The following is a 27,077-nucleotide window of genomic DNA, read 5'->3' as shown; positions in this document are numbered from 1 at the left end:
AGGAGTTGGTTGAGATTTGCATAACACGTTGCAGGCAGTAACGAATGAAGGCGAGGAGGAAGATATTGGAAAGATATTTCCCAGAGGTTTGTCTTAGCTGGTTGTAAGCGAGTTTCTGCTTCCCGGAGAGCGGCTGGAATTTTGAAATTCACTCTCTCCGACGGATTTTCCAGTTTCAGTGCTCCAGCTGAGAGAAGGGGGATCGCTCAAGAAATACTGATGACAGTAACTGAATCTTGGATCAAGGCGGTCTCCGGACTGACTGAGCTCCGCAGCGCCTCCACCTGTCTTCTGCTATGAATTTACAATTTGTCTGGGGTTTCTCAAGAAAGGAAATACGGAAGGCCACATCATTATAGGGAAACTGCTGTTTAAAACCTAAAAAACAGGCCAGCAATGTATTCGACATCTCTGAATGCTCACCTGAGAAATTTACTGATAGCTACTTGAGAAAAAGCAGGTTCTGTTATTCTCCTGACTTTTGACAAGGTTTGATGCTTTCGTGCTAATTGGATCCCGTCTGACAGTACTGGGGCACCACTCTTTGTTACTTGGTTTGTCTAAACGGCAGCCACAGATGTATTGCTTATTATTTCCTTTTCATTTCCTATACAAATTCGATGCACATAAAACTATCCACAAGCTTCTGAACAAAGATCGAGATGTCCCTGGTCTTACTCTACCAACAGGTGCAGACATGTATTTATGATCATGTTAAATGAAATAGTACTACTCTTTTTCTAATTAATTTCACATTCCCTGATCTCCCCCCAAGCCCCGTGTATAAATTAACAAATCCCAACATCTCTTGGAGCTGGGACACTCCTTTCTAGTCTTGCCAGTACTCACCTCGAGTTAATACACTTTGACACCTATGTAAGATCAATTTGTCTAAGAAATTTTGTTTTGACATAACACATAACAGTATAGTTTGTTACATTTCTATAAATATGGAAACTGTTCTGTGTCTTTCTGCTTGATAAGTCACAGAAAATCAACCCTCTAGGCCTGATGGCAATCACTTCCTGATCATCATCCTTTTGATGATGCTATATTTTGTTTCCTTTATATGCAATGACAATCCTTTGCTTCACATCTCTTTATATCTCTGTTTTTAGGGAGGAGTCTAGGTAGGATCCCTGAATGTGTTCAACGTGCTTTTTTTTTTTTTAATTTAAACTTTCCACACAAAGCTAATCAGATAAAGGACTTTTCTTTGAAAGCTATATGACTTCTTTTTTCTTCTATTATGAACTATTACCCATTCTCAATGGAGAAAAAATTCCCTAATTTGTATTTTAGCACAGTAGATTCTTTTCATTCATGAGATTGCTACCCAACTCAGAGAAAAAAAGACAAAACCATAACAAAACCAAAATGCACATAAGGACAAGAGGAAGGAGGAAAACATGAATGGATGTTAAAAAAAAAAAGTTGGACAACAGCTGGGGGGGTCAATACATCAACCTGTGAATATTAAAGGCCAAAGTAGGTTTGCACTACACTAGTCCCTGTGGAAGACAAAAAATGAGCAAGACATAAAAATCTTACCTCTTAACATCCCTAAGCCCTAATTTTCTCATCTATAAAGGGGGAATAAAAATTCCACATAGTTGCTATGAGGAGTAAAGTACTCAGCTATACTATTATTCTAATCATACGGTTTTATTGTTATTATTTTTGTTACACTTGTAGTACTTAGGATGCATAGAGGAAACATATTGTGAGCAAGTTTTCCATTGGGCAGAAAGAGTAATCTGCTCAAAAAAAAAAAAAAAAGTACTAAAATAAGGTGTGGAAAAGCACAGTGGGGTGTGTCTCTGTGAGTGTGTGTGTGTGTGTGTTTGATTCGGAGGCAGAGTGGAGAACTGACCTAAGTGGGCTTTGAGGAGTGAGCAAGGTTTCTGCGAGTGAACGAGATAGATTCCAGAACAAGGGATCAGGAGAAGCAAAGTAGGGAACATGAAAGCTCCTGGGTCGTTCAGGACTTTGAATTCCGAACTCGAATCTTGGAAAATCTGCTACTGATGGGATAGTATACGTTTTCAATGTTAAATTTTCTGGCCATACACAGTAAAGCTAGAACTCCAATTCCGTGTGTATTTCGACGGCAACTGCTGACAAAACCCACCTCCTAAAGGTACACAGTTGCTTCCCAGAGATTTTCTTAAGTTTGTCGGCTCTGGGGAACTAATTTTTGATGCTTTACGACCAGTTGGTCCCTAAAGGGAGGATCATGAGAGTTCTCTGTTCGACTTTCAGGAACCTGTGAGGCTGGTTCCAAATCCTTCTGACGCCCAGCCTTCCCAGCAGTTGGACTGAAGTTGTGGGGCCCTCTAGACTGAAACGGAATCAGCTAGAAAGTCAGTCCGCGTCTTTCCGAGAGAGAACAAGCACCCGGAGGGGATAGTTGGTTAGAGGGTACTAGTAAGTGCCTCTCCAGGGACAGGAAGAGGGGTGTATTTGTGTACCCTTTAAATTCCTTGTTCTGTGCGGCGTAGGCCCTTAGTCCTGGCAGGGACTGGCTCCTGAGGGATATGCTTGGGCTCATACTATTTCTCGGATGTTAGGATCATAGATACAGAAACGGTCAGTAGCGGCAGCGCCCAGGGACCTCCCCCATCACCTGGACTGGCCCGTGGGGATTGGGAGAAGCCCTCCGTCCCTTTTGGTTCTATTTCGTCTCTTTCTCCTTTCTTCCACTTCTCAGCCCTGGCTCCTTAAGGAATCTCGGTCTTCCTTCCGGTAAGGGGACTGTCAGGGGAAACGGGTTGCTGGTTCAGTCCCGACACCGGGCCCCCCTCCACTCAAACTTTCTCTTTTTAGACTTCTCACCAGTCTCCTCTCACTCCAACCCGCCTCTCCGTCTCATTCCTTTGTAAATTCCTCTAAGCGGGCCTTTCCAGATTTCTGCTGTTAGCTCCCCCAACTCAGTGTGAACCCAGCTCTTCTTCATTCACAACTCTGAGTTCAATTATTTGATGAATGTTTGCCTTCCCTGGTGGTTCTGAGGGTGAGGAAGGCAATTGTCAAGTGTTTCTTCTGAACACCCGGTGCACTGTTTAGGGCCCATGTACCTGCTAGGCACTTGGTCAATACCTGAAAGAATGAATGAACTCCTGAGGCCCACTACTTGATATAATCCCTTTATCTCAATTTATTTCTTCATTTTTCTGTTTTCCCTCTCTTAGTTTACCATGTAGGAATGTGAGCCCCAGAAAGAAAAAAATTTGTCTCTGTATTGATGCCTTTGATGGATCAATATCATGCTGACGAAGCATTGACCCAGTTAGCACCTAGCAGAAGGGTACCATTGCTCTGTGTCCCTGAGGGTTAAAGCTGTCACAGTGGTCAGTCTCCAACAAGCTCTGGCCATCTTGCTCTCAGAGATCCAGACCTGGTGGGAGTACTTAGTCCTTGTAGTGGAGAGGACACTGCTGCTATAGTGAAGGACTGAGAGAGAGAACCAGGGAGAGAGCTGAGAATGACACAACAGGTGAGAAAAGAAGCTCCTAGCTACCTGGGATATATGGAAGAACTGGGAAAAGTGAGGCTTTCGCAAGGGCAGGGGGTGACTAGTTTGATTCTGCTCTCTTGAGACTCCTATTTGTGCATTGATTTTTCTAATGTAATTTCCTTAGGAAATAACATCTGATAATCGCTGAAGTATTGCAACTAAGAATGATAAGATACTACTGAGTCATTTTGTTTGTTTTTTACTTTTTAAGAATAAGGCCATTGAGGACAAAGCAGAAGACTTTCCTAGATGCTGACCTTGAAGACTGGAGAAATGTGGCCACAAGCCAAGGAATGCCAGCAGCCACCTGAAGCTGAGAGTCAAGGAACTGGATTTTCCCCTAGAGTCTCCAGAGGGATCTTGGCCCTGAGGCTACTTTGACTTGAGAGGTGATACAGATTGGACATCTGGCTTCTAGAATTGTGAGAATAAATTTCTGTTGTTTTTAGTCACACAGTTTGTGGTAATTTGTTACAGTAAGCAGAGGAAATGAACACCCAGGCACTATGCAAATAAATTCCTTGTGAGCAACCGAGGTATAGAAATTTGTAAGAAAGCCTCGTTTTCATTGTAATAGCGGATACAAACATTATCAGCATTGAATTTCTTGGAGATGAATGGCACAATAAACTCCACCTTTAGCTAGCTTTCTTTACTGAGACCTTATTTCTGACAAAGTGTTCTCGTTTGGCTTGTCTAAGGCAAAACTTTGGCGTCAGGGACACCCACGCGCTACCGCCTGCACTAAGAACAGGAATGCAGACAGCAACTTTTAATCAATGCATCGCATTATATTGTGATAGCAATTATATTTTTTAGTGTTTCGCATCTTGGCGTTTCAAAATGATCCGCCCAAAGCCTTTGGTTCTTGGGGCCATTTCTGCAGAGACTGCAGTTCCCCTGAGGAATGTACTGTCTGCTCCTTTGTCCCGTTGCTTTTCTTTCTTAGCATCCCTTCAGCCAAAACCTCTCCCTGGGCTCACTCCGCTGTGCCGCGGCTCCCGCGGCAGTCACCGTCCTCGTTGGCCTTGAAATCCACCCGGCTCCCGCGCCCCTCAGATCCGCTGGTTTCCTTCCTCTCTACTCAGAGCTGTGGGGAAGCAGGGTGTCAGGGGTCAGGCTGGGTGGTGGGTGAACACCAGACGGAAGTTCTTTGGTTGTATTAATGAGAAACACGGAAAAAAAAGGGGGGGGGGATTCTAGGTAGGAAACACGAGTCAGAAGGGAGATTTTCGCTCTTAAGGAAGATTGCAAAGGCGTGCTGTCCCGGAAGTGGTAGCGTGGCCGAGCGGTCTAAGGCGCTGGATTAAGGCTCCAGTCTCTTCGGGGGCGTGGGTTCGAATCCCACCGCTGCCAAAACACTTATTTTTCTCCCCCCAATTTCTTATATTGGGCTTTTTCAGGCCCAACGTGAAGAGCCTACAGTCATTCCCTATCTTCTCTTTTCACTCCTGTTTGCCCAGAGGCCACAGGTAATTGCCCTAGAACAATGCTCGACCGGAAATAAACTCAATCTACTCGAGCAGCGCGCATATTCCAGGCACAATTCTAGGCCCTGTGGATGCAGCACTGAGTAATACAAACAGTGGTTTTATGCACACAGTCCTTATCACAAAGGAATGGATGTCAGACTCCTGGCAAGACCTTTGTAATTCAGTACAGGTCTTGCCCGTGCCTTCGAAGAAATAATTTATGTTCATAGTAGTCACGGTTCTTTCTCCAGCCTCCTTGCAGGCTGGAACATAGTGAGGTTGTGTTTGGAACCCTAGCTATTCAGATCTGAGAAGAGTCTTGCTGTAAAGCGCTAGCGCCTCGTCTCCCAACTGCTGGACACATCCCACCAGCGCCAGATGCCCTGGCCGCTGTGGGCGCTTTCAAGTTCAGCTGCACCCCATACCTCAGTGGCCTGGGGTGGGGACTTTCTGCTCTGAGCAGAGATCTTTGTGTCTCTTTCTCATTCTCTAGGCGGTAGTTCAGAAGTTGTTTCTGCCCGGAAGCCTTCCCCCTCTCCCTCCTACCCAGAGGGGATACTGAGGGGAGGAACACGGGGGTACCCGCCCTCAGGAAATTCAAAGCGTAGTGAGGTTCATGAAATAGACAAGTTAGTTCCGCACGTGTAGACTTTGAATAAAGTTCCAGACTTAAAGAGAATAAAGCCAAAACTTGGAATGCCAACTTTCTTATCTTTGTCATCCTGGTGGTTATCCCACAGTATGTGGTCTAAATTCCTTAATCACTGAGATCGAACAGTTTTTCTGTTTGGTCATCACTGTTTTTTTAATTTTCTGTGAAATACTTCTTCATATTTTTTGCCTATTTTTGGGTTGTCTTTTATCGACTAAAACAAGTTTTTATATTATGTTGAAACATTTTAAAGTGCCACCATTTAGCCTATCCATGGGATTTAACCTAAAATATTTAGATCATAATCTTCCAAGTATATGTGTTCCAAGTGACTTTTTTTTCAATTCATGAGAAAGTTGTATTTTCACTTTCCTTATGGCGATTTTGATGAAAGAATTCCTCACTTTAATCTAGCTGAATTTATAAGAAAATTTTCCTCAAAATTAACTTTTTGGTGTCTTGCTTGAGAAATCTTTTCTTGACCCGAGGGCATACAAATATTTTCCGAAACTTACTTGTAAAAGGACAAAATTTTACTTTTCATAGTTTTGGTTATTTTTTGGCTAGGAATTATATTGTATTTCAATATAAAGTTTAGAATTAATTTGTCTATTTCCACAAAAAAGCACTCTTGGGATTTTTAATTTAGGTTGCAGTGAATGTATAGATCGATTTTGGGGAGAGCTAACATCTTTATAACACTGAGTCTTTCAATTCATTAAGAAGTATAGTCTTAGACAAGAATAGCCAAGTCAATCTTGAAGAATAATAACAAAGCAGTAGGATTTACTCTACCAGATGTTAAGATACTTTATTTTTTAATTTAATTTAACATAATTTTTTTTGAGATCTCAAGCAAGATTTATTGACCAGCAGAGTCAATAAACAAATTTATTGACCAGCAGCCAGGAGCACTGAGCAAGAGGAACTCAGAGCCCCTTTTCAAAGTCTTTAAAGCTATAGTAATTACACAGTTTGGCACTGGTGCAGGGCTACACAAGAGACCAATGGAACAGAAGGAAAGACGAAGACATCTAGACTCCATCCTCACCAACCCATCTTCAATATGGTCATTGTCTTCCTACTGCTATGCTCTTGATATCAACTTAAAAACTGTCAGTTGACTCAAGTCCCACAGTAAGAAACCCCAAATTACCAACTTGAGTTCCAGGAATTTTTTGACATTTCCTGAACATTTAAAATAAACATTGGGGGAGTTCCCGTCATGGCGCAGTGGTTAATGAATCCAACTAGGAACCATGAGGTTGAGGGTCTGATCCCTGGCCTTGCCCGGTGGGTTAAGGATCTGGCATTGCCGTGAGCTGTGGTGTAGGTTGCAGATGAGGCTTGGATCCTGCATTGCTGTAGCTCTGGCGTAGGCTGGCAGCTATAGCTTCGATTCGACCCCTAGCCTGGAAACCTCCATGTGCCTCAGGAGCGACCCAAGAAAAAATAGGGCAAAAAGACAAAAAAAAAAAAAAAGAAAGAAAGAAAAAAGGGAAAATGCACTGAAGAAATTTCAGGTATTTTACCTGGTGGGAAAAGAAGATTTTGTCTTGAAATTTTTGAAGGACACTTTAAGATCAATGGGTTAATCTCGCTCTGCAATTACACCAGGGCACAGAAGTGCAATCCATGGGTAGAAGCTTTGGAAAAACATTTCTATACATTTGTGGTTTTAATCCTGAAATCTTTTTATCTTACCATCCTTTTAAAAATTGAATGAAATGGGCATTCTCTTCTTCTTTTGTGCAGGTAAAGTGAAAACAATTTCATGGTATCAATGTTCATGGTGAAATCTTTCTGTCTTTGCATTTAGAATGTAATCAGTCTTTAAAAATGAGTTTTACTTGGTGATTATTCTAGGTAAATTAAAACTAAATCAATGACTCTTATTCTGATAACTCTTCAGAATTAGAACTACAAGAATCTTAGGGTTTCAAGAAACACTATTTTTTTTTTTTTTTTTTTTTTTTTGTGCCACACCTGCTGCACGTGGAAGTTTATAGGCTGGGGATCATACCCACATACCCACACCAGGTCACTGCAGGGACAATGCTGTACCCTTAACCCACTGAGCCACATGGGAATTCGAAGAAACACTAACTTGTTTGATCATTTACCTATGCATCTGACCTTTTAATTCCTTCCACATTATGCCTGCCTACGAAACTTATAACTATGCTAGAGTCTATTTCACCTTAGGATCCCTTTTACATGTACTGACTTTTTCTGCATATAAAATATCTGAAACTTCTTCAGTGTTTTTTTCCCATAGCGTCCATCATAAATTTTCAGGAAATATCAAAAGAGTCCTAAAGTTCAAGCTAGTAATTTGGAGTCTCTTACCGCAGGATTGAGAGTCAATGGGGGAGTTTTAAAAGCAGCAGTAGGAGTTGTCCGCAGGCACAGTGGGTTAAGGACCTGACATTGTCCTGCTGTGGTGCGGGTTTGTTCTCAGGCCTGTGGAAGTTCCCCATGCCACAGGTGCAGTCAGAATAAATAAATAAATAAATAAATGCAGCTGCTCAGCTGAAACTAACACAACTATTGTAAATCAACTATACTTTAATAAAAACAAATTAATTAAAAATTTAAAAAAGCAGGTGTCAAGATCATAGCAATGTTTTAGGGAGGCAGTGGTCATGCTGAAGATGAACTGATCAGGACAAAGTCTAGAAGTATTCTATTTGGGCTGATACAGAGACTTCTTAATTTTCAAAATAGGATGCCAGGATGCCACCCCATCCAGTTAAATGATGTCTGAAGAATATGACTCTCTGATCAGTAACACAAAACATCAACACTCTAGGATTGTTCACAATTTATTTTACTTTATTTTATTTTTGGTCTTTTTGCTATTTCTTGGGCCACTCCCGCGGCATATGGAGGTTCCCAGGCTAGGGATCGAATCGGAGCTGTAGCCACTGGCCTACGCCAGAGCCACAGCAAAGCGGGATCCGAGCCGCTCTGGAACCTACACCACAGCTCATGGCAACGCCAGATCGTTAACCCACTGAGAAAGGGCAGGGACCGAACCCGAAACGTCATGGTTCCTAGTTGGATTTGTTAACCACTGCGCCACAATGGGAACTCCTGTTCACAATTTAAATTGGAACTGAAAACCTGCCAGATTCTGTTAAAAGACTGACTGAAGAACTGACATGAAAGGATGCACTATAGGGTTCTCAAGATGGGCTAAGGGCTTTGAGTCCAAAATCTAAATGCACATCATAGCCTGTGGGTAAAAATAAACATTATGAATATGTATATACATTTTATAAAAGCATATACATACTGTTGTAATTAACAAAACCTCATATTTTCTAGGAGAACATGACAAACTTTTTGCCATCCAGCTTTAAAGAACAACTACTTGTAGTGTGTGTGTGTGTGCATGGGGGAGATGGTGTTGGTGAAATCTGTCGATGCTCAAATAAGGGGTTCTCATAATCAAAAAATAAAAGCACTGCCAATTTTCTAGACATATCCTAAACTCTGTCCTCAAGTCACGTTATATCATCTGAAAACCATATATCCACAGTTTCATCCTCCATAGAAACAATTTTGGAGTTATATCCAAAAAGATTTCATCTTGGTTTTATTCAACAAACTATATAAGAAATGGCCATATGAAAGAACATGCTGCAATTTTCTGTAGAAACTGAACCTAAGGAACAATCGAATCTGCCTTTTATCTAAGAAGACATGTAATTCTCTTTGGACTATGTTACTAGAAAATTGTATATCTTGGACTCCTTCTCCATATTAGATAATGTGTAACCATTTCCCAAAATATTTTCTGTGAAACAAGAGCCCATGAAGGCGCTCCTCCAAACAGGATTCTTTCATCCATTACTTTTGGAAAGCAATGCTCCTTACAGCTCCTTTACTTAAGATTCAGAAAGGACATTAGCATATTACAAACCCCACCTAGTTGAGCATTTCTCAAACTTATTATTAAAAAAAAAAAATTAGCTTGTAAAACACCTTTGACAAATGTTGGGTAATCCATTGCTCATCTCTTTCTGTACCAGCCATGGAACTTAGAACTAAATATAACTCTCAATTATGGCCATGATGTTAATTAGGTTGACACACAGTTGCCTCCTCTTCTACAATTTTCAATTTCTATTTTAACAGCCTTATTGCATGTGGGTATTTAATTCTGTCTGCAGTGAGGACTATAATATCTGAAAGAGAAAAGACAGTTGTGAGGAGACACTGAAAGATTTGAAAAGACAGATGTAAATTTACTAATCTATATGAAAGAACATTTCATATGTCATGCAAATAGATACAGCAAATATTTAAGAAATCAATACCCTGAAGAACTTTTAGTGTATTTATAACACAGTGGGGCAGGCTTCATGTTCTTGCCGTTTGTAAACTGCTAAAATACCTAACAACTATTTATCTGTAATTTAAAAGTCTGCCCTTGCCCTGTCTCCCTCTCTACACTGAATCTCAGCAACTCTGCTCCTTTACGGAGAGGTAGCATTCAGGTTGTAAGTTAAAACAAAACTTGCTAAAAATGGTCAATGTTTATCCATTAAAAAAATGTATAGATTTACAACCAAGAGGTGTGGTACAGGATTATGGAAATTGCCCAGGTGAGTCTGAATATTCAGCAGACATTTGTCAAGAATTTACTAGTTAAGTGGTTCTTAGCAGGTTTCTTAATCTTTTTATGCCTCAGTTTTCTCATCTTATAGGGATGTTGTATGGATTGAGTGAAAATTGTAAAGACTATGTGGCAAGCACTAGCATTTGATATTACAGTATTATTATTGACAGACAAAGCCTTGGAACTGAATGTGCTCACTGAAGAAATACTGAATAGGAAGGTCAAAGGCAAAGGCCTGGCGGTGGTTCTTACAAGTAGGGGGGTCAGGGAACCAGGAAGAAACAATACAGGAGACAAGAGGGACAGGCTAAGAGGTAGATGGAGAAATGAGAAAGTGTAAACACCAGAATCACTACTTGCAGGTATTGGAGCTCAAAATATTGACTAATAAAAGGTCTGAGAACCCGTTGCTGGAAAGAGGGATTTCCTGCTCTCATCAAGTTTAGGGGTTTTCCACACTCTATGTTTTCGTTTCTTATGTCCAGTAAGATTTGAGCTCACCCTGAAAACTTTTCCACACTCCTCACATTCATAAGGTTTCTCCCCAGTGTGAACTCGCTGGTGTCCAATCAGAGCAGAGCGCTGACGGAAAGATGTGCCACACTCACTGCAGGTATATGGCTTCTCGCCAGTGTGGATTCTTTTGTGCTGTCTCAGGACTGAACTATGATGAAAGGCCTTTCCACACACCTCACATTTGTAAGGTTTCTCTCCAGTGTGGATTCTTTGATGATTGGTCAAGTTTGATTTCCCACTGAAAGCTCTACCACACTCAGCACATTTATAAGGTTTCTCTCCAGTGTGGATTCTTTGATGGACGGTAAGGCAGTGTCGATCCTGGAAAGTTTTCCCACAATCCCCACATCCATAGGGCTTCTCCCCAGTGTGTTCTCGTTCATGAGCCCTGCGTTTACAGTTGTGACGAAAGGCTTTTCCACACTCCTTACACTTGTAAGGCTTCTCTTCAGTGTGGATTCTTCTATGTTTGGTGAGCTCTGGCTTGCTGCTGAAGGCTTTCCCACACTGAGGGCACCCATAGTGTTTCCCCTGAATGTGGATTCTTTTGTGTTTGCTTAGGTCTGAGCTCCTGCTGAAGGCCCTCCCACACTCACTGCACTCATAAGGTCGCTCCCCAGTGTGGATTCTTGTGTGTTTGATGAGGTCTGAACTCCCGCTGAAAGCCTTCCCACACTCTTCGCATGCATAGGGTTTCTCTCCAGTGTGGCTTCTGCCATGGACGATAAGGGAATGCTTAAACTGAAAGGCCTTCCCACAGATATTGCATTCATAAGGCTTCTCCCCAGTGTGGATCATCTGATGCATCCTGAGACGGTTTCTGGTCTTGAAGGCCTTCCCACAGTCACTACACTGGTAAGGCTTCTCCCCACTGTGGGTTTTTTTATGTCGGCAAAGAGATGATCTACTATTAAAGGCCTTCCCACATTGGCTACAATCAAAGGGTTTCTTCCCTGTGTGGATTATCTGGTGCATAGAAAGCTGATTTGGGGTCTTAAATGCTTTCCCACACACATTACACACATAGGGTTTCTCATGAGGATGAATTTGCTCATGGAGAATTAGGTCAGAATGCCAAATGAAGTTTTTGCCACATATGGCACATTCATGGAGTTTCTGTTCTGTAAGAACTCTATATGGACTACATTTTGAGTTTGGATTGAAGTTTCTCCTAAATACCTTTTGGTTCTTTACTTTCCCAAAGGTCACTTTTTCACAGCTTTCATTCTCTTCTCTCAGTTTCTCCCTCATAGACATTTCCCATTGATTCTCTAATTTGACATCTTTTATACAAAAATTTTCAACCTCTGGATCCTGGGAAATGACTTTTGGTAGACTGTTAAATTTCATCCAGCAGAGTTCTCTAGTTTCAGAAACCTCCTGTTCTGAACTTGCCTTCTTATTCTCAGGCCATGTCTTGTCAGCTGATACTTAAAGAAGAAAACAAAAATGTCAGAAGTTCAGAGAAAAGGAAATAGATGAGATGGAAGAGGTGGAGCAATGGTAAACTGATGGAAGAGTAAAAAGCTTTCCCACAGTTGGAAAATTGCTAATATTATGGCAAAAGTCAAAATAGGCTGAAATACTGAAAAGTACTCTGATATTTCAAACTGAGCAAACTTTACAAAAATCCATCCAAATCTACTCATGTTCTAGAATCTCCTAGTTTAGTGAATGACAACTTTATACATCTAATCACCTAAGACAGGAAACTGGAAATCCATCTTCAGCTTCTTCTCATATATACTAACATTTTACAAACTCTACCTGTGAAGTGAGCTGGAGTGGGGGTGCTGAAGTACCAGTGCACTCCCCTTTTAAGGATCTGTCTGCTTTGTCTCAGAGGGTGTGTCCTGGACAGCCCGAATTCTGTGGTGTAACTCTGTCCATTTGGGTAGGGCAGATTAGATTGCGACAATACCTGACCCAAAGAAGGCCAGATTCTCTCTTCATGAACTTTGGAATCATGATGTGGAAGCGGGTAAGGGCAGGATCTGAAGACTGCTAGAGCGTGAGCACTTAAATTTGAGGACCAGTGGAGGTGGGGTGGTACATCATGTAGGGGAGGGGATGCTCTGCCGTCAGGACTGAGAGGTAGAGAAGATCAGTCTGCTAAGAAAGAAGAATGAAGTTGACTCAGAGGAGCAGAGAAGACAGCTGGGGGGCGGGGCCTGATGGCATTCCAGTCCCTTCTTAAGCTTGATGTATACTTGCCCTTAGGTTCCATGATACACTCTGAATAATAAATAATCTTTCTTTTGCTTTAGATAGTTTGAGTTAATTTTTACTGTTGGCAATCAAAGAGTCCAAATCAATCTCTTAACTCTATCCCTTCTTCATTTCTATTGCCAGTGCTTTCTCAATAGTTAACTTTAATTTCCCTCAAATATCTTTGTCGCCTCCCCTATAATCCATCCTCTATACTGCTTCCAGATTATTCCCTCTAAAAATCAAATCCAATCATGTCACTCTTCAGCTTATAACACTTCAGTGGTATTCTATAGTTAACCAGACTGAAAGGAAGTGAAGTGTACAGTTAAGAGCCCCATTTCACTGTTTGGGTTTAAATCTTAGTTTTGACAAGTTTGGGAGGATGATGTAACTTCTCTCTGTGCCTTCAGTTGCCTTATCTATAAAATGGGATTTAGACTATCTGTGATAATTAGAGTCAACATATGCAAAGCACTTGCAATGCTGAAATAAGTACTTAATCTTAGCTGTTATTATAAGAATAAAGTTCAAAGTCTGTAGTTTATAAAAAAACTCATTCAATCAGGATCCTGTCCTTGTCTACCTCTCCTCTACTTTCCCAATGGCCACCCCAAGACCTTTTCTCTGGTCATCATGAACTATTCACAGTTCACATTCTCTTACTCCCCAATACTTTCCTACTTGTTATCCCCTCTGCCTAGGATGACTCTCCCCTTCTTCAACTAAAGGGACCTCACTTATTCCATATAACTTAGTTCAACTGTCATTCCTTCTGCTGTCTTTTGGTCTTCAGGTTAGATTTAGTGTGTATGTACATACCCAGTGCTTAGCCCTAACCTCATATCTCAATAACTCTCACCATACCATCCTGTATAACCACTCATTTACTTACCTGCCTTCCCCACTAGAAAATAAGCTTCCGAAAGTCAGGACCCATATCTTATCTGACTTTATATCTCTAGTACTTTGTATAGTACCTAGCATGTAAGAGTTGCTCAATACATGTTTGTTAGATGTAAGGAAGAGGTGGTCATGTGGAGTTGGCCGATAAACAAAGACAATTTTTTTTTTAAAGGACAAATACAGAAAATAATTTGAACCAAGAACTGGTAATATTTCATGACTGAGTAAATAAGAGCATAGGGAATGGAAAGAAAAGTGAGAAAGAGGCAGAATCAGATAAAGAAACAGGGAGAGCTTAAAGAAGAGACAGCCTTAGGGGGAGAGATGAGCTCAGGAGTAAATGATACACAGTGTTTTCTGAGCTCAGGAGTAAATGATACACAGAGTGGAGATGAATTGTCTGAGCTTTCTAAATTTTTTTATTTTTATTTTTTGTCTTTTTGTCTTTTTCAGGGCCACACCTGAGGCATATGGAGGTTCCCAGGCTAGGGGTCTAATCAGAGCTGTAGCCGCCGGCCTATGCCAGAGCCACAGCAATGCCAGACCCGAGCCGCATCTTTGACCTACACCACAGCTCACGGCAAAGCCAGATCCTGAACCCACTGAGCGAAGCCAGGGATTGAACCTGCAACCTCATGGTTCCTAGTGGGATTCGCTTCCACTGCACCACAACAGAAACTCCTGAGCTTTTTTAAAGAACTAAATTGCAAAAAGCTTAAGGTGCAAAGAACCAATTAGATAATGACAGAATAATGACCCAAAGAGTCTGCTGTTTTCTCATCCTTAAGATTACCTAACTAGATTTTCTTCTGGGCCCTTGAGGACAGATGACTCACTACTAAGAACATTTCTATAACCATTTTGTCATATAGGACATGGAAAAGGACTGCAAGCTTCTCTGTTACTCACCTGGGTGAGAGCAGCTCAGGAATTCCCTGTCCTGTGGATCCTGGACACAGGGCTCTGTCTCTTGCTCCAGATGGGAGATCAAAGAAGGTTTAGGAAATGGAAATCCTGGTTATAGAGAAGGAATAAGATGGCGTGTAGGGCAACACAAAACTGTCCTAACACTTACCTTGATCCCTCTGTTTGCATATAGAAATGGGAAAGAAGTGTCCATTTGGGTAGAGAAAAAGGGCTATTCAGGGGTATGGTATAGGGATTTTTTTTCAGACAGGTGTAGGGATTCTTTTTTTCCATAAAACTCACATTCAGAAGGGCAAAGAAGGAGATTCTGGGAAATGGTTGTATTTCCCCTGTTCTTTTTAGGAGGATGAGTCTGCAGATGGAGACGAATCTGTTTTTGGCTGCTAGGAAAGAGTTCATGACTAGGAGCAGAATACAGAGCATCAGATGGAAAATGAGAGGCTTGTGGAGGCAAAAATCCAGGGAGAACAGAAGCTAAGTGTCTCCTTTTCACCCAGCAGAATTTCATTCCAAAGAATCAGAAAATAGCAATGAAGTTAGCCAGAAATTTTCTTGCTACATAGCAGAAGCAACTCAAAACTAATCTGGGGGAAAGATCCTGATGACAAAGAAGGAGGGCTCTGATTTTCAATATGAGACCCCACATGTATCAACAAATAAAGCAAAAATAAGAAAAAGTAAGGGAGAAAGTACTAAGCCAAGTGCACGAAAAGTCCTTACCAAGTGATACCATGTTCCTGTAATTTTCCAACATCACGTCTTTATAGAGGCGCTTCTGAATGTGGGTCAGACACTGCCATTCCCCAAAGCTGAAGTTCACAGCCACATCCTCAAATGTCAGGGACTCCTGAAACAATATGTTCCTGCTGTCCTGGAGAAAACTCTGTATTTCCCTCAGGAAACAGAGGCAGAAGAAGGAATTTGTAGGGAGAAGGTTTACACAAGTGAAAGGCTGTTAATGCTTGGTGTATTTTTGGGAAGCAAAGACTTTCAATAGCAAAACAAACAAACAAACAAACAAACAAACAAACAAAAAAAAACCGAGAGGAAACAATCCACAAATGGTTTGTTGTTATCCCACACAATGTCCCTTTGAGAGGGAATATCTGGATTTGGGAGTTACATAGCCAGGAGGTGCAGTGAAAATAAGGCTGCACTTAGGAGGCAGTGAGGTATTTTCAGGATAAAGGAGGGGGCCTCGGCTCACTTGGGCCTGGCTCATCAGTGTGATATTTGCTCCCGGCAGGGTTCCTTGGCTTCCATCTTTGGCAAAGGCAGGATACTGAGGAGACAGTGGAGCTGAGAGAAAAGAAATAAGCCAAGAGTCATTTCAGCACGCTGTTAACGAAACCTTCTGCTTTCACCCTTTCTGCCCCAAATGTAGAAGCTTGGGAAGCTCTAACCTAGAGACTGAGTCTACTGTCCAACAGGGTCCTCCTTCTCCATTGTTCCTCTGGTCTTTTTCTGGTTTTGAGTGTCAGGCCTTGGCTAGCAGCCAAGCCAACTGTAGGTACATTCTTCCTTTCTTTCAGCTACTACAAATTTTTTTTTCTAGTCTCTCTTTATCCTAGAATAACTTACCCTCTCCCCGAAGGCTCAAATCACTGACTCCTAGCTTATGTGATAACCTGGCTTCCTGTAACTGAATGTGAAAAGTCATTTTGTCCAGGAAAGTTTTGTCACCTCATAGTGGCTATTTTTTTTTTCTATAAGTGTTCATCACATTAAAAACTGTTTTTAACTGTGATTAAAAATACATAATATGAATTTTACCATCTTAATCATTTTTAAGTGTATAGTTCAATAGTATTAAAAATACTCGCAATGTTGTATAATGGATCTCTAGAACTTTTTCATCTTCCAAAACTGAAACTCTATATCCAATAAACAACAATTTTCTGTTTTTCCCTCTTCCTGATTCCTGGTGACTGCCATAGTGATCCTTAAACTTTATTTTTTAGCTTCAGAATTTGAAAGTCAGTTTCTGCCCTCAAGTTAAAAATGAACTTGGGAGACAGGCTACATTCTCAAACAACATGAAACTATCTTAGTCAGCTCATGCCACTGTAACAAAGTACCTCAGACTTGGGTGGCTTAAACACCAGAAATTGCTCACAGTTCTGGAAGCTGGAAGTCTAAGATCAGGGTGCCATCATGGTCAGGTTCTGGTGAGAGCCCTCTTTCTGGCGTGCCTTCTCTCTTTGGGCTCACATGTTGGAGAGAGTGAGAGCTCTTGTCTCTTCTTCTAAGGACACTAATCTCATCACTGGGGTACACCCTTATGACTTCATCTAAACCAGCTTACTGGGAGTCCCCCTTGTGGGTCAGCAGTAACAAACCCACTAGGATCCATGAGGATATGGGTTCAATCCCCGGCCTCCCTCAGAGGGTTAAAGGATCCAGTGTTGCTGCGAGCTGTGGTGTAGGTCACAGATGCTGCTCAGATCTGGCATTGTTAGGCCGGTGGGTGTAGGCCAGCAGCTATGGCTCCGATTTGACCTGGAAATTTCCATATGCCTCAGGTGCTGCCCTAAAAAGCAAAAAAAAACAAACAAAAAATAAAGTGGATTATTTCCCAAAGACCTCACTTCTAAATTAAATCACACGGCGAGGGGGCTGGGTTAGGACTTCAACACAGGAATTTTGAGGGGACACAAACATCAGTTCATAACAAAACTATTTGTTAAAGCAGTGTATAGATATTATCTCAGATGAGATTAATTCATTTACATTATATTAGGTAACTGGAAACCTTATAGTCCCAAAGATCACTTATGGGAAGAGAATTCAAGATCTTTTGAGGAAAAGAAGACTGTGATACTCAGGTCAGATGTGAACCATAAAAATGTATATATTTTTTGTAAGCCAGTTATAATGGAAAAAAATCATTATATAAAAAGTTTTTTAAAAAAGTATATACTTTTATATTTAAAAAAATGAAATAGGAGTTCCTGTCACGGTGCAGCAGAAATAAACCCGACTAGGAACCGTGAGGTTGTGGGTTTGATCCCTGGCCTCGTTCAGTCGGTTAAGGATCTGGAGTTGCTGTGAGTTGTGATGTAGGTCGCAGACAAGGCCTGGATCCTGCATTGCTGTGACTGTGGTGTAGGCTGGCAGCTGTAGCTTCGATTAGACCCCTAAACTGGGAACCTCCATATGCCGTGGGTCTGGCCCTAAAAAGCAAAATAAATAAATAAATTTAAATAAAAATTAAAAAATGAAATAAAATGGCCAAGTTAAGCTATATCCATTGTTTTCTACCTCTCCTAAAATTGTAATAAATATGTTCTATATTGCTAATTTTCATTTTTTATCACTTATACAGGAGAAATTTCAGGATTCTTCTTCTGGAAGTTCCACTAATATATTTAGAAATACATTCCCCCCCCTTGCAAGTAATGTATACTAAAAACTTACTCTTGGGGTGCCCGGGTGCCTAGTCCTCTGTCCAAAGTCTGTACCTTTGAGGATCTGATTTTATGACTCCAGAATTGTTAAATACCATCTCCTGCGTCCCACCTGCATCAGTCACTTCTACACAAACCTTACCCACTTTCTCTTCATATACGCCACCAAAGAGCATTCTTAAAACCCAACTTCATATTTTCCCATCTTTCTTTATATTTCCTGAAGCTTCACAACAAAACCTTAGCTCTTTCTTTTGCTATGGCTTTATCTTTCTCAGTTACCTATAATTTAAAAATCTCAGGGTTAACAGATGCACAGAAATAAAATCACATACACTAAATTTTACATGTTGCTAAAGTTGTGGTTGTGTAGGACTTACTGAATTGTACCACAGACTTGCTGTTTTTTTTTTTTTTTTTTTTTTAATAGCCACACCTTCCACATACGGAAGTTCCCAGGCTAGGAGTTGAATCAGAGGTGGAGCTGCTGGCCTACGCTACAGCCATGGCAAGGCAGGATCTGACCTGCATCTGTGACCTATGCTGCAGCTTGCTGCAACAGGGGATCCTTGACCCACTGAGTGAGGCCAGGGGTCAAACCCACATCCTCCCCGGACACTATATTGGGTTCTTAAGCCACTGAGCCACAATGCAACTCCTACCACAAATTTTATATGGGCAAATGTTCACATATACATATTATAAACTATTTATCATAAATATCAAGTTGTACATAGAAGTGAATTTGAGAAATTGTTTTGTAGAATCTTTTATTATGAATATTTTTTTCTAAATTTGATTTAAGATGAGGGCAGAAACAGGATCATTTAGTTCCTCTCACTACTGATCCAAGCCTAGTATACAATAATGGATTTTCTTTTCTTTTTTTTTTTTTTTTTTTTTTTTGTCTTTTTGCTATTTCTTGGGCCACTCAATCAATCTAAGTATTGATTATACTTAAGAAAAGTTTTTCTTTTTTTTTTTTTTTTTTAAATTTTTTTTTATTTTTATTTTTATTTTTGTCTTTTTGCCATTCCTTGGGCCACTCCCGTGGCATATGGAGATTCCCAGGCTAGGGGTCAGATCGGAGCTGTAGCCTCCGGCCTACGCCAGAGCTACAGCAACGTGAGATCCAAGCCACGTCTGCAACCTACACCACAGCTCACGGTAACGCCGGATCCTTAACCCACTGAGCAAGGGCAGGGACCGAACCTGCAACCTCATGGTTCCTAGTCAGATTCGTTAACCACTGCGCCACGACGGGAACTCCGATTTTCTTTCTTTTTTGTTTTTGTTTTTGGCTGTGCCCATGGCCTGTGGAAGTTCCTGGGCCAGGGATCAGACCTGCAACACAGCTGTAACCAGAGCCACAGCAATGACAATGCTGGATCCTTAACCCATTGAGCCACTAAGGAACTCCCAGATTTTCTACACATACTCAGTAATGAGCAGATTTCCAGGCCCCAGGAAGCATCTCCCACCTGGTCCATGTCCCTGCTCCCTTTTCAGCTACCACAACTCCTGTCCCAGAACCCTGTGCCTCACCTCTCTCCTGCAGGAGCTTGTTATCAGGGATACAAAGCAGCTGGCTTAGTGGTCCAGGACTCTCATCTGATACCATGACCTATTGCAAGGAACAGAATAAATCTGGGGAGGTTATGGAGGGAAGGAAAATATATGGGAAGTTGCAACCAAGTATAAAGTTTCGTCCATGGAAATCAACTCCTGGAATTACTAATAGGGGAGAGAAAATCAGGGACTCAGATCCTGATATACATTATGAAAAATAGAAATGGTACCCAATTATCCAATAACTTAAAAGCTTTAATGATCACCAGATCATCCAGAAAAAATAGTATTTGGAAGGAGAAGACTTTCCACAAGGTCAGTTCAGGCCCACCCCTACTCTCACAGCTTTCCTCCTTTCCTAGACTCACTGCTTCTTCCTCCTTGTGATATACTGCAGACCCTCCCCCTCTTACCTGCTGCATCTTTTTACTCAGCTTTCTTTTCCAGTCTTCTATCATGGTTCTGGTTTCTTCTCTGCTGGCTGGATCCAGCTCCCAAAGTCAGTTCTGGCTTTGCCCAGACAACCAGTTTTGAAGTAGCTCCAGTGGATGCCAGTCTCCTTCCAGGGATACAAGTTGTGGTGGTGCCAGCCAAAGGGCCCCTCCTGACTCCCAGGGCAGCTGCTTTCAGCTTGATGTGTCAAATACGGTCCTGGATTCGGGGTTCATCAAGAGTACTAAGCTGGTGGTGATCTTGTACCTTTCCCCCCTGCATATTTGATGAAGGGAACAGAAAAGAGAAGTGATCAAAGCAAAAAGAAGGAATCGCTGAGAATCTGAGGTATCTATGTATGACTAGGGAGCATAGGAAGAAAAACTGAAAACGATTATACGTAATACATCTCCACTGTCACCATCCTAACCCAAGCCACCATTGTCTGTTTTGCTCTCCACTGTTGCATTAGCCCTCCATCTTCAACTGGATTAATCCAACTTCAATTGGATCATTTTTTCCCTCTGCTTAAAACCTCTCACTGGGTCCATCTTACTCAAAATAATGAGTAGCATACAAGGCCCTAAAGAACGTGCCCATTACATCACTCTTGCTCATTCAAAACAAAAGCTGGAGTCCTTACAGTGGCGTACAAGTCTATAGGATGTGCTATTACTTCTCCTACTATTCTCCCCCTCATTTATTTACTCTTTTTAGTTGCACAGACCTGTCTCTTCCTTTTTAGATACATTTCCACTTGAGGGCCCTTGCACAGGCGTTCCCTTCAGCTCAAGCAATCTTCAAGAGGAATAATCTCACCTACTTCTTCAAGTGTTTGCTTGTACGTAATCCTCCCAAAGAAACCTACTCTAGGTGCCCTATTTAACATTACAGCCTACCCTCTCCTTCCAATCCTGAAATGCCTTACCTTGCTTTTTCTTCCTCTATTTTTTTCCCTTATAGTACATTATCACTTTCTGATATGATGCATAATTCTCCCTTTCACTAAAATGTAGGCTCCTATCGTTTCGAGAGTAGGGGTTTTCATCTTTTTTGTTCCCTGATGTATTCCAGCCTCTAAAACAGCATGAGCACCAGTAGGCGCTCAACTAGAAATTGGATAAATGAATGCAGGCAGGAATGGATGCTGGGAAGGAAAATTAATGGAAAAAAAGAAAAAAGGGTATGGGGCTGCTGAGAGCTAGAAGAGCGGGAGGGAGTTAAGAATACCGGAGGGAAAACGCAGCCTGGGGCAGGAACCCACGGCGGACCCTCTCCCAGCGGACCTGGCTCCAAAGCCCCGCCCCTCCCGGCCGCCGTCCCGGCCCCTGGGAAGGGCTGTATTAGGCGGAGCAGGTGGCTGAGCTGGGTTCTTCCCTGCCGCCCGTCGGTGGGTTCAGAGACCCCAGTGGCAGCGTGGGAGTCCCTCGGCTGAAGTCCCGTCCCACGCTGGCTATGGGCACAGACCTTCCTTCCGATATTCTCCCCTAGAAACGAGAAAAGAGAGACATTTAGACTTGCTCCACTTCCTAGTCCTTCAATAATCATTTCCGGTGACTTTCTAGGAAACACTCCACTCTCTGGTCGAGGGGTTCCCTAGAAATTTCCCGCAGGGTCCTCTGGCTTAAGCCTTTCAAGAGTTTGCGCGGATCTGTAAGGGTGAAGAAGAGTCACAGTTATCATACCGACTGCTAAGGCCTTGGAAGGATGTCTAGATTGGAACAGCTAGAAATTTGTGATGTAAATATATGGAAAGGTTACTTTTAAATATTAACTAAGAACACAAATATTGAATGCTTTGTTCCAAAAATTAAAAACTTCATTATGAAAAACTTAAGCCTATACAAAGGATGAGAAGAGTAAAATGAACCCCTATATACTCATCACTCAGACCTAAAAATAAGATTCTGCCACACTCGTTTCATCTGTCTCTTCCATTTTTCTTGCTGAAATATTTTACAGCAAAAATTTAAACGTTATTTCAGTTTTATGCTCTTCAGAATGCACCTCTTAAAACAGAACTGCAATGTTATTATCCCACCTAACAAAATTAAAATAATTCCTGGTTACCATCTGATACTGAGTCCATATTAAACTTTACCAAATATATAAAATATGCTGCTTTTTTGAATCAAGATCTAAAATCTACATGCTTCCTTTTTTTTTTTTTTTTTTTTTTTTCTTTTTAGGGCAGCACCTGTGGCATATGGAAGTTCCCAGGCTAGAGGTCTAATTGGAGCTGTCTGTGACCTACACCACAGCTCACCGAAATGCCAGATCCTTAACCCACTGAGTGAGGCCAGGGATCAAACCATGTCTTCATGGATATTAGTCGGGTTCATTACCACTGAGCCACAACATGAACTCCTAAAATCTACATGCTTTATTTGGTTATTTCTCTTAATTGTCTTTTAATTTGGATCTAGTTCTCCCTTCCATCTTTCACTTTTCCCTCCATTGAACAAATTGGGTCATTTGTCCTTAACATTCCACATGCTGGCTTTGTCTATTTGTATCCTCATTGTTTCTTTAGCCTTGTATTTCTTGTTAACTAGATGTTAACTCTAAAAGTTTGACTAGAGTTTCATTCACCTTTATAAGTAAACTCTTCTTAGTCGGTGCTATGTACTTTTTGCTTGATATCAGGAGGCATATTATATCTGATTATTTCACTCATGATGCTAAGATTGATCAATGAATTCAGCACTTGACAGCTGGATCCCTCCATGTAAAGTTCCTCGTCGACTTCTTATCTGGTGGTTTCACCCACTGATGATCTTTGCCTGAATCAACCATTTCATTGTGAAAAATGCGATTTTCTAATTCACTAGTTTTTTTTTTTTTTCACATTTACAAGGTCCAATTCCTTTGAAAAGAGGTTATCTCATTAACCTATCAATTCAGGGCTATTTGGTTATCCTGAAATGTAGGTCATACAGGAAAGACAGAAGAAATGTTTGCTTTTCGATTTACCAGTAATCAGGGTAAAGAATTGCAACTGATGTGTTAGCCATTCTTCAAAATGGCCATCAATGAGCACAGCCTTCCAGTATTCTTAACCTTGTGTAGCTCCTTCCCACATTGTACCACGGTTGGTTTGTGTGACAAAATGAGTATGACAGAAATGATGTTACTTTTAATGTTAGGTTATAAAAAAAACTGTGGCTTCCATCTTAGTGTCTCTTTCTCTCCCTCTCCCTCAGATCACTGATTCTTGGGGGAGCCAGTTGCCATGTTGTAAAGAGAGAACCAGTTGGTGAAGGACTAAAGCTTCTCTCCAGTAGTCATGGAGTGAGTTTAGCAGTGGATCTGTTAGATTCCTGTCAAATCTTCAGATATAGCCTGGATCAACATCTTGGCTACAACCTTAAGACAGAACCAGAGCCAACCTATAAGCTGCTCCTGTATTCCTACCTATAGAAACTTTGTGAGATAATAAATATTGGATATCTGATTCTAAATTTTGGGGTAATTTGCTATGTGGCAATTGATAACTTTTTTCCTCTTTTTGAGTATAACTCATGAATTCAAAAAAATATTCAAAGAGTCTTAATTGCAGTCATTTTTTCTTTTTGATGTTCAAATGATTCCATCTTTGGCCAGTGGGAATCCCTTTATTTTCTCTCCTGTGTCCTTTTTGACTCTTTTCAAAGAGTCTTTGATAGTTCTTTTTGCTTTCTGGCAGGATGAGATATTTTATGCTTATTTTGTTTATTGCCTGCTCCATTCCTGGAATCAGCCATTTCTCCAAGGAGTCTTGGTTCTTTCAGTGTGAAGAGTGATTGTATATTTTTGTGAATGGTTCTAACTTCTCTTGTAGCTTATCAAAATGAAATAAAATTAACTTAATTATGGGATTGAATCCAGGCTAAACCACTTGGTACTTGTGTCTGTGAGACCCTAGTCAAATTTTACATCATGCCCCAGTTTCCCCAACTGCAAAATGGGCCTGAGTGAATACTTAATTTTAAGAGCTGTTATGAGGATTAAATTAGACAATATACAGAAATCATTAAACACATCACCTGGTATCAGATTTAATGATTAGAATAATAGAATTGCAAGCCTGAAAGATACTGCTGTTTTCTCATATCTGAGAAAACTGAGGCCCAAGAGATTAAAATTTGCCTAAAACTACAAAGGAGGATAAAAGTAGAAGAGAAATGAATGATTCCAGAGAATTGGATCTCATACCTGGGTTACCTTGATAAAAAGCTTTCTCTCCAGCCCCATCAGGGCCCCTATTCATTCAAAAACAAGAGGTTAATAATGTGAGAAAAATGATGTATATATATGTATAACCGGGTCACTTTGCTCTACAGCAGAGATTGACAGAACATTGTTAAATCAACTACAATAAAAAATTAAAAAAAATCAGGTTGGTCTATAGAAACCACCTTCAAGTATTATGGTAAAAAAAATGTTAGGCAAGGAAAGAAAATCAAAATTTGAAATTATCCCCCTACATGGGAAAAGAATCTGAAAAAGAATGTGTATGTATAACTGAATAACTTTGTTGTACAGCAGAAATTAACACAACCGTGTAAATCAACTACACTTCAATAAAATTAAAAGCAAAACAAAACAACCCCTCTCCCCTCAAACAAAAGCAGTTGGAAAGCACTTGACCCACATTAATTATAAAATGATATTATGAAAGTTTATCAATCTTATGTTTTGAAGACCTGATTCCTGGCTCTGCCACTCATTATCTTAATATTTTTGGCAAGTCATTTAACTCCTTTGTATTTCAATTGTTGCATTTGTAAAATAGTAACAATAAATCCAATCCTTCCATCACAGCTCACTGTGAGGATGAAAATACAACATATTGTATGTGAAAGTGCCTGGCTCATAATAACTGCCAAATAATGATCATGATAAAAAAAATTCCTTCAACCCTCCAATTTAATAAAAATAGATCCTTTCCCATTAGAGGAAATTGGTTTTTTAAAAATTTTTTAAAAATTATAGCTGATTTACAATGTTGTGTCAATTGAAAATTGGGTTTTGATTAGCCTGACCCCTAAGTCACTAATTCTGAAAAGGAGTTTGGTGAATACTGCACAAAGGCACTGAGCAAGAGGCTGCAGGAAAGCTGCTATGCATGGTCCCCCACTCTCCAGACTGAATAGATACAGTCTTTCTTCCTAATACCACTCTACTTAACAGCACTAGTGTCTAGTTCACACGCACTCACAGGGGACCTTTCTGAGAGACTTTGCTACAGCTTTTGCTGATATGAAGCTACTTTACTCCCATAGCCGACCTTTAGTAAACCACTTTAACAATCTAGTCCAATTGAGATATAATTTATTTACATTATTCTTGGTTAACCCCGATCTCCTAAAATCTCCTATAATCTAAAATAATTAATGCTGGAATTCTGCCAGGGATCCATGAAGTTTTTAGCCTGCTAATTCCATAGTTCATCTTTCTTACTTTTTGAAAATTTGGATATTTGCCAGTCTAAGGATCTTCAGGGGCCTTGTAGCTAATTTGCCTGACATTCAGAGTCCTGCAAAAGATTTTATTTGGGTGTGAAGGCTTGCACTCATTTAAGGCAAGTAGTTATTCTTTTACTGTTTCCTTGTATGTCCTGGAATTTAATTTATTCTTCATATTAATATTTGTCCTACCATTCCCAATTTGAAGGTCATGATCCTTGACAGAGAAACAGAAGTCTGATTGGTGTTAAGTAATTCTATGGCCCCTCTGCTGTTTGTTAAAATTGCCAAATTAATTTCCAGGGGCTTTTAAAAAAATAGCAAATATTTCAGACATACAAAACAATACTATAAGAAACAACATCTACTTAAGATATAAAAATTAGAGATACAATTATATCCTCTTGTCCACTCCCCTCCAATTTGTCTCTTCTTCCTTCTCAGGTTAACTACCATCTTGTTATTGATGTTATTAGAGCAATGCATGTTTATATATTTTGAGTACATATGTGGGAAGCCATAAACATAGTATAATTTATATGTTTTACTAATTTTTTTGCAAATAGTGTCACTCTGTGCATATTTAAGTTTGAAAGGCTTGATTTGATTTAGGTTCAACATTTTTGGCAAGAATGTTTCATAGGGGTTATTATATACTTTATATGTACTCAACTTCATGTTTTGAGGTTTATGCTTAATGAAACATATATCCTTAGCACATGCATCTTATCTGTCACAGATATTTTTCTTTTTCTTTCCAACACTTTCGTTCATTATTCTGATTGTTTTTCCAGTTCAGCTCAGAACTTTAGCAAGTATTTGTTTTTTGTCTTTGATTTTATGGGTTTCATTTTGTTTATATGGGCTGTCTTTCTGAATTAATTTTCTTAGAGTTTTTCCTTCTAAAAAGATACTATCCCATTACATTATGCTAGCAAGTTCATATTCGAATGTAAGAGAGTATAATTTCCCCTACTTTGTAATATTTGCTACTTCCTCAAATTTTAAATACATCTTTTGTGTTTAACTTACATATGTTGTATATTTTCCATTCAAGTTTCTGTTGCTAATCATTATCCTGAAATATAATGAAAACATAACATAGAAAATATCACATATTAGAACTATAATATTCTTGAAAATACAACATACAATACTTTTAAAGTATAGTTGTGGGTTTTCATAATCCTAAAAATTGTAACGTGTTGAAATGCATGTGACATACAGCTCTCTTAAATACAGTTGCTGATAAGAGGCAAACACTGATTTTAGTCAAGGATGCTTTGAGGCAACTTTTTTCCAGAACCATTTCCGTTCATTCATTTAACAAGAATTTCTTTAGCAACTGTTCCAAGAGCTTGGGATACATGAGGGAACACAAGAATGAAAGATCCCTG

General features: G+C 40.3%; 1 protein-coding gene and 1 non-coding gene across 6 annotated transcripts; one reads left to right on the top strand and one right to left on the bottom strand.

Moving 5' to 3' along the window:
* Positions 1 to 4,791: 4,791 nt before the first annotated feature.
* TRNAL-AAG lies at positions 4,792 to 4,873 on the top strand. The gene has a single exon. It is a non-coding gene; the product is annotated as a tRNA-Leu (tRNA).
* Positions 4,874 to 8,123: 3,250 nt separating this feature from the next.
* ZNF311 (zinc finger protein 311) lies at positions 8,124 to 21,773 on the bottom strand. 5 transcript variants are annotated; one of them, XM_021081012.1, is made up of 7 exons: positions 21,162 to 21,773; positions 20,215 to 20,509; positions 19,778 to 19,856; positions 16,033 to 16,124; positions 15,546 to 15,672; positions 14,808 to 14,912; positions 8,124 to 12,214 (listed from the first exon to the last, which is right to left on the bottom strand). In XM_021081012.1, exons 2-7 carry the CDS (start codon positions 20,257 to 20,259, stop codon positions 10,653 to 10,655), a joined length of 2,010 nt encoding a protein of 669 aa, XP_020936671.1. In that variant the 5' UTR covers positions 20,260 to 20,509; positions 21,162 to 21,773; the 3' UTR covers positions 8,124 to 10,652. The 5 variants fall into 5 exon arrangements, with proteins under 5 accessions (XP_020936671.1, XP_013832994.2, XP_020936672.1 ...); XM_013977540.2 differs by having other exon boundaries at positions 21,464 to 21,773; XM_021081013.1 differs by having other exon boundaries at positions 21,520 to 21,773.
* Between the last annotated feature and the right edge of the window lie 5,304 nt (positions 21,774 to 27,077).

The sequence above is a fragment of the Sus scrofa genome, unplaced genomic scaffold (genome assembly GCF_000003025.6).
Source record: "Sus scrofa isolate TJ Tabasco breed Duroc unplaced genomic scaffold, Sscrofa11.1 Contig1052, whole genome shotgun sequence".
NCBI lineage: Eukaryota > Metazoa > Chordata > Mammalia > Artiodactyla > Suidae > Sus > Sus scrofa.
This window is presented reverse-complemented; position numbering and strand designations above follow the sequence as displayed.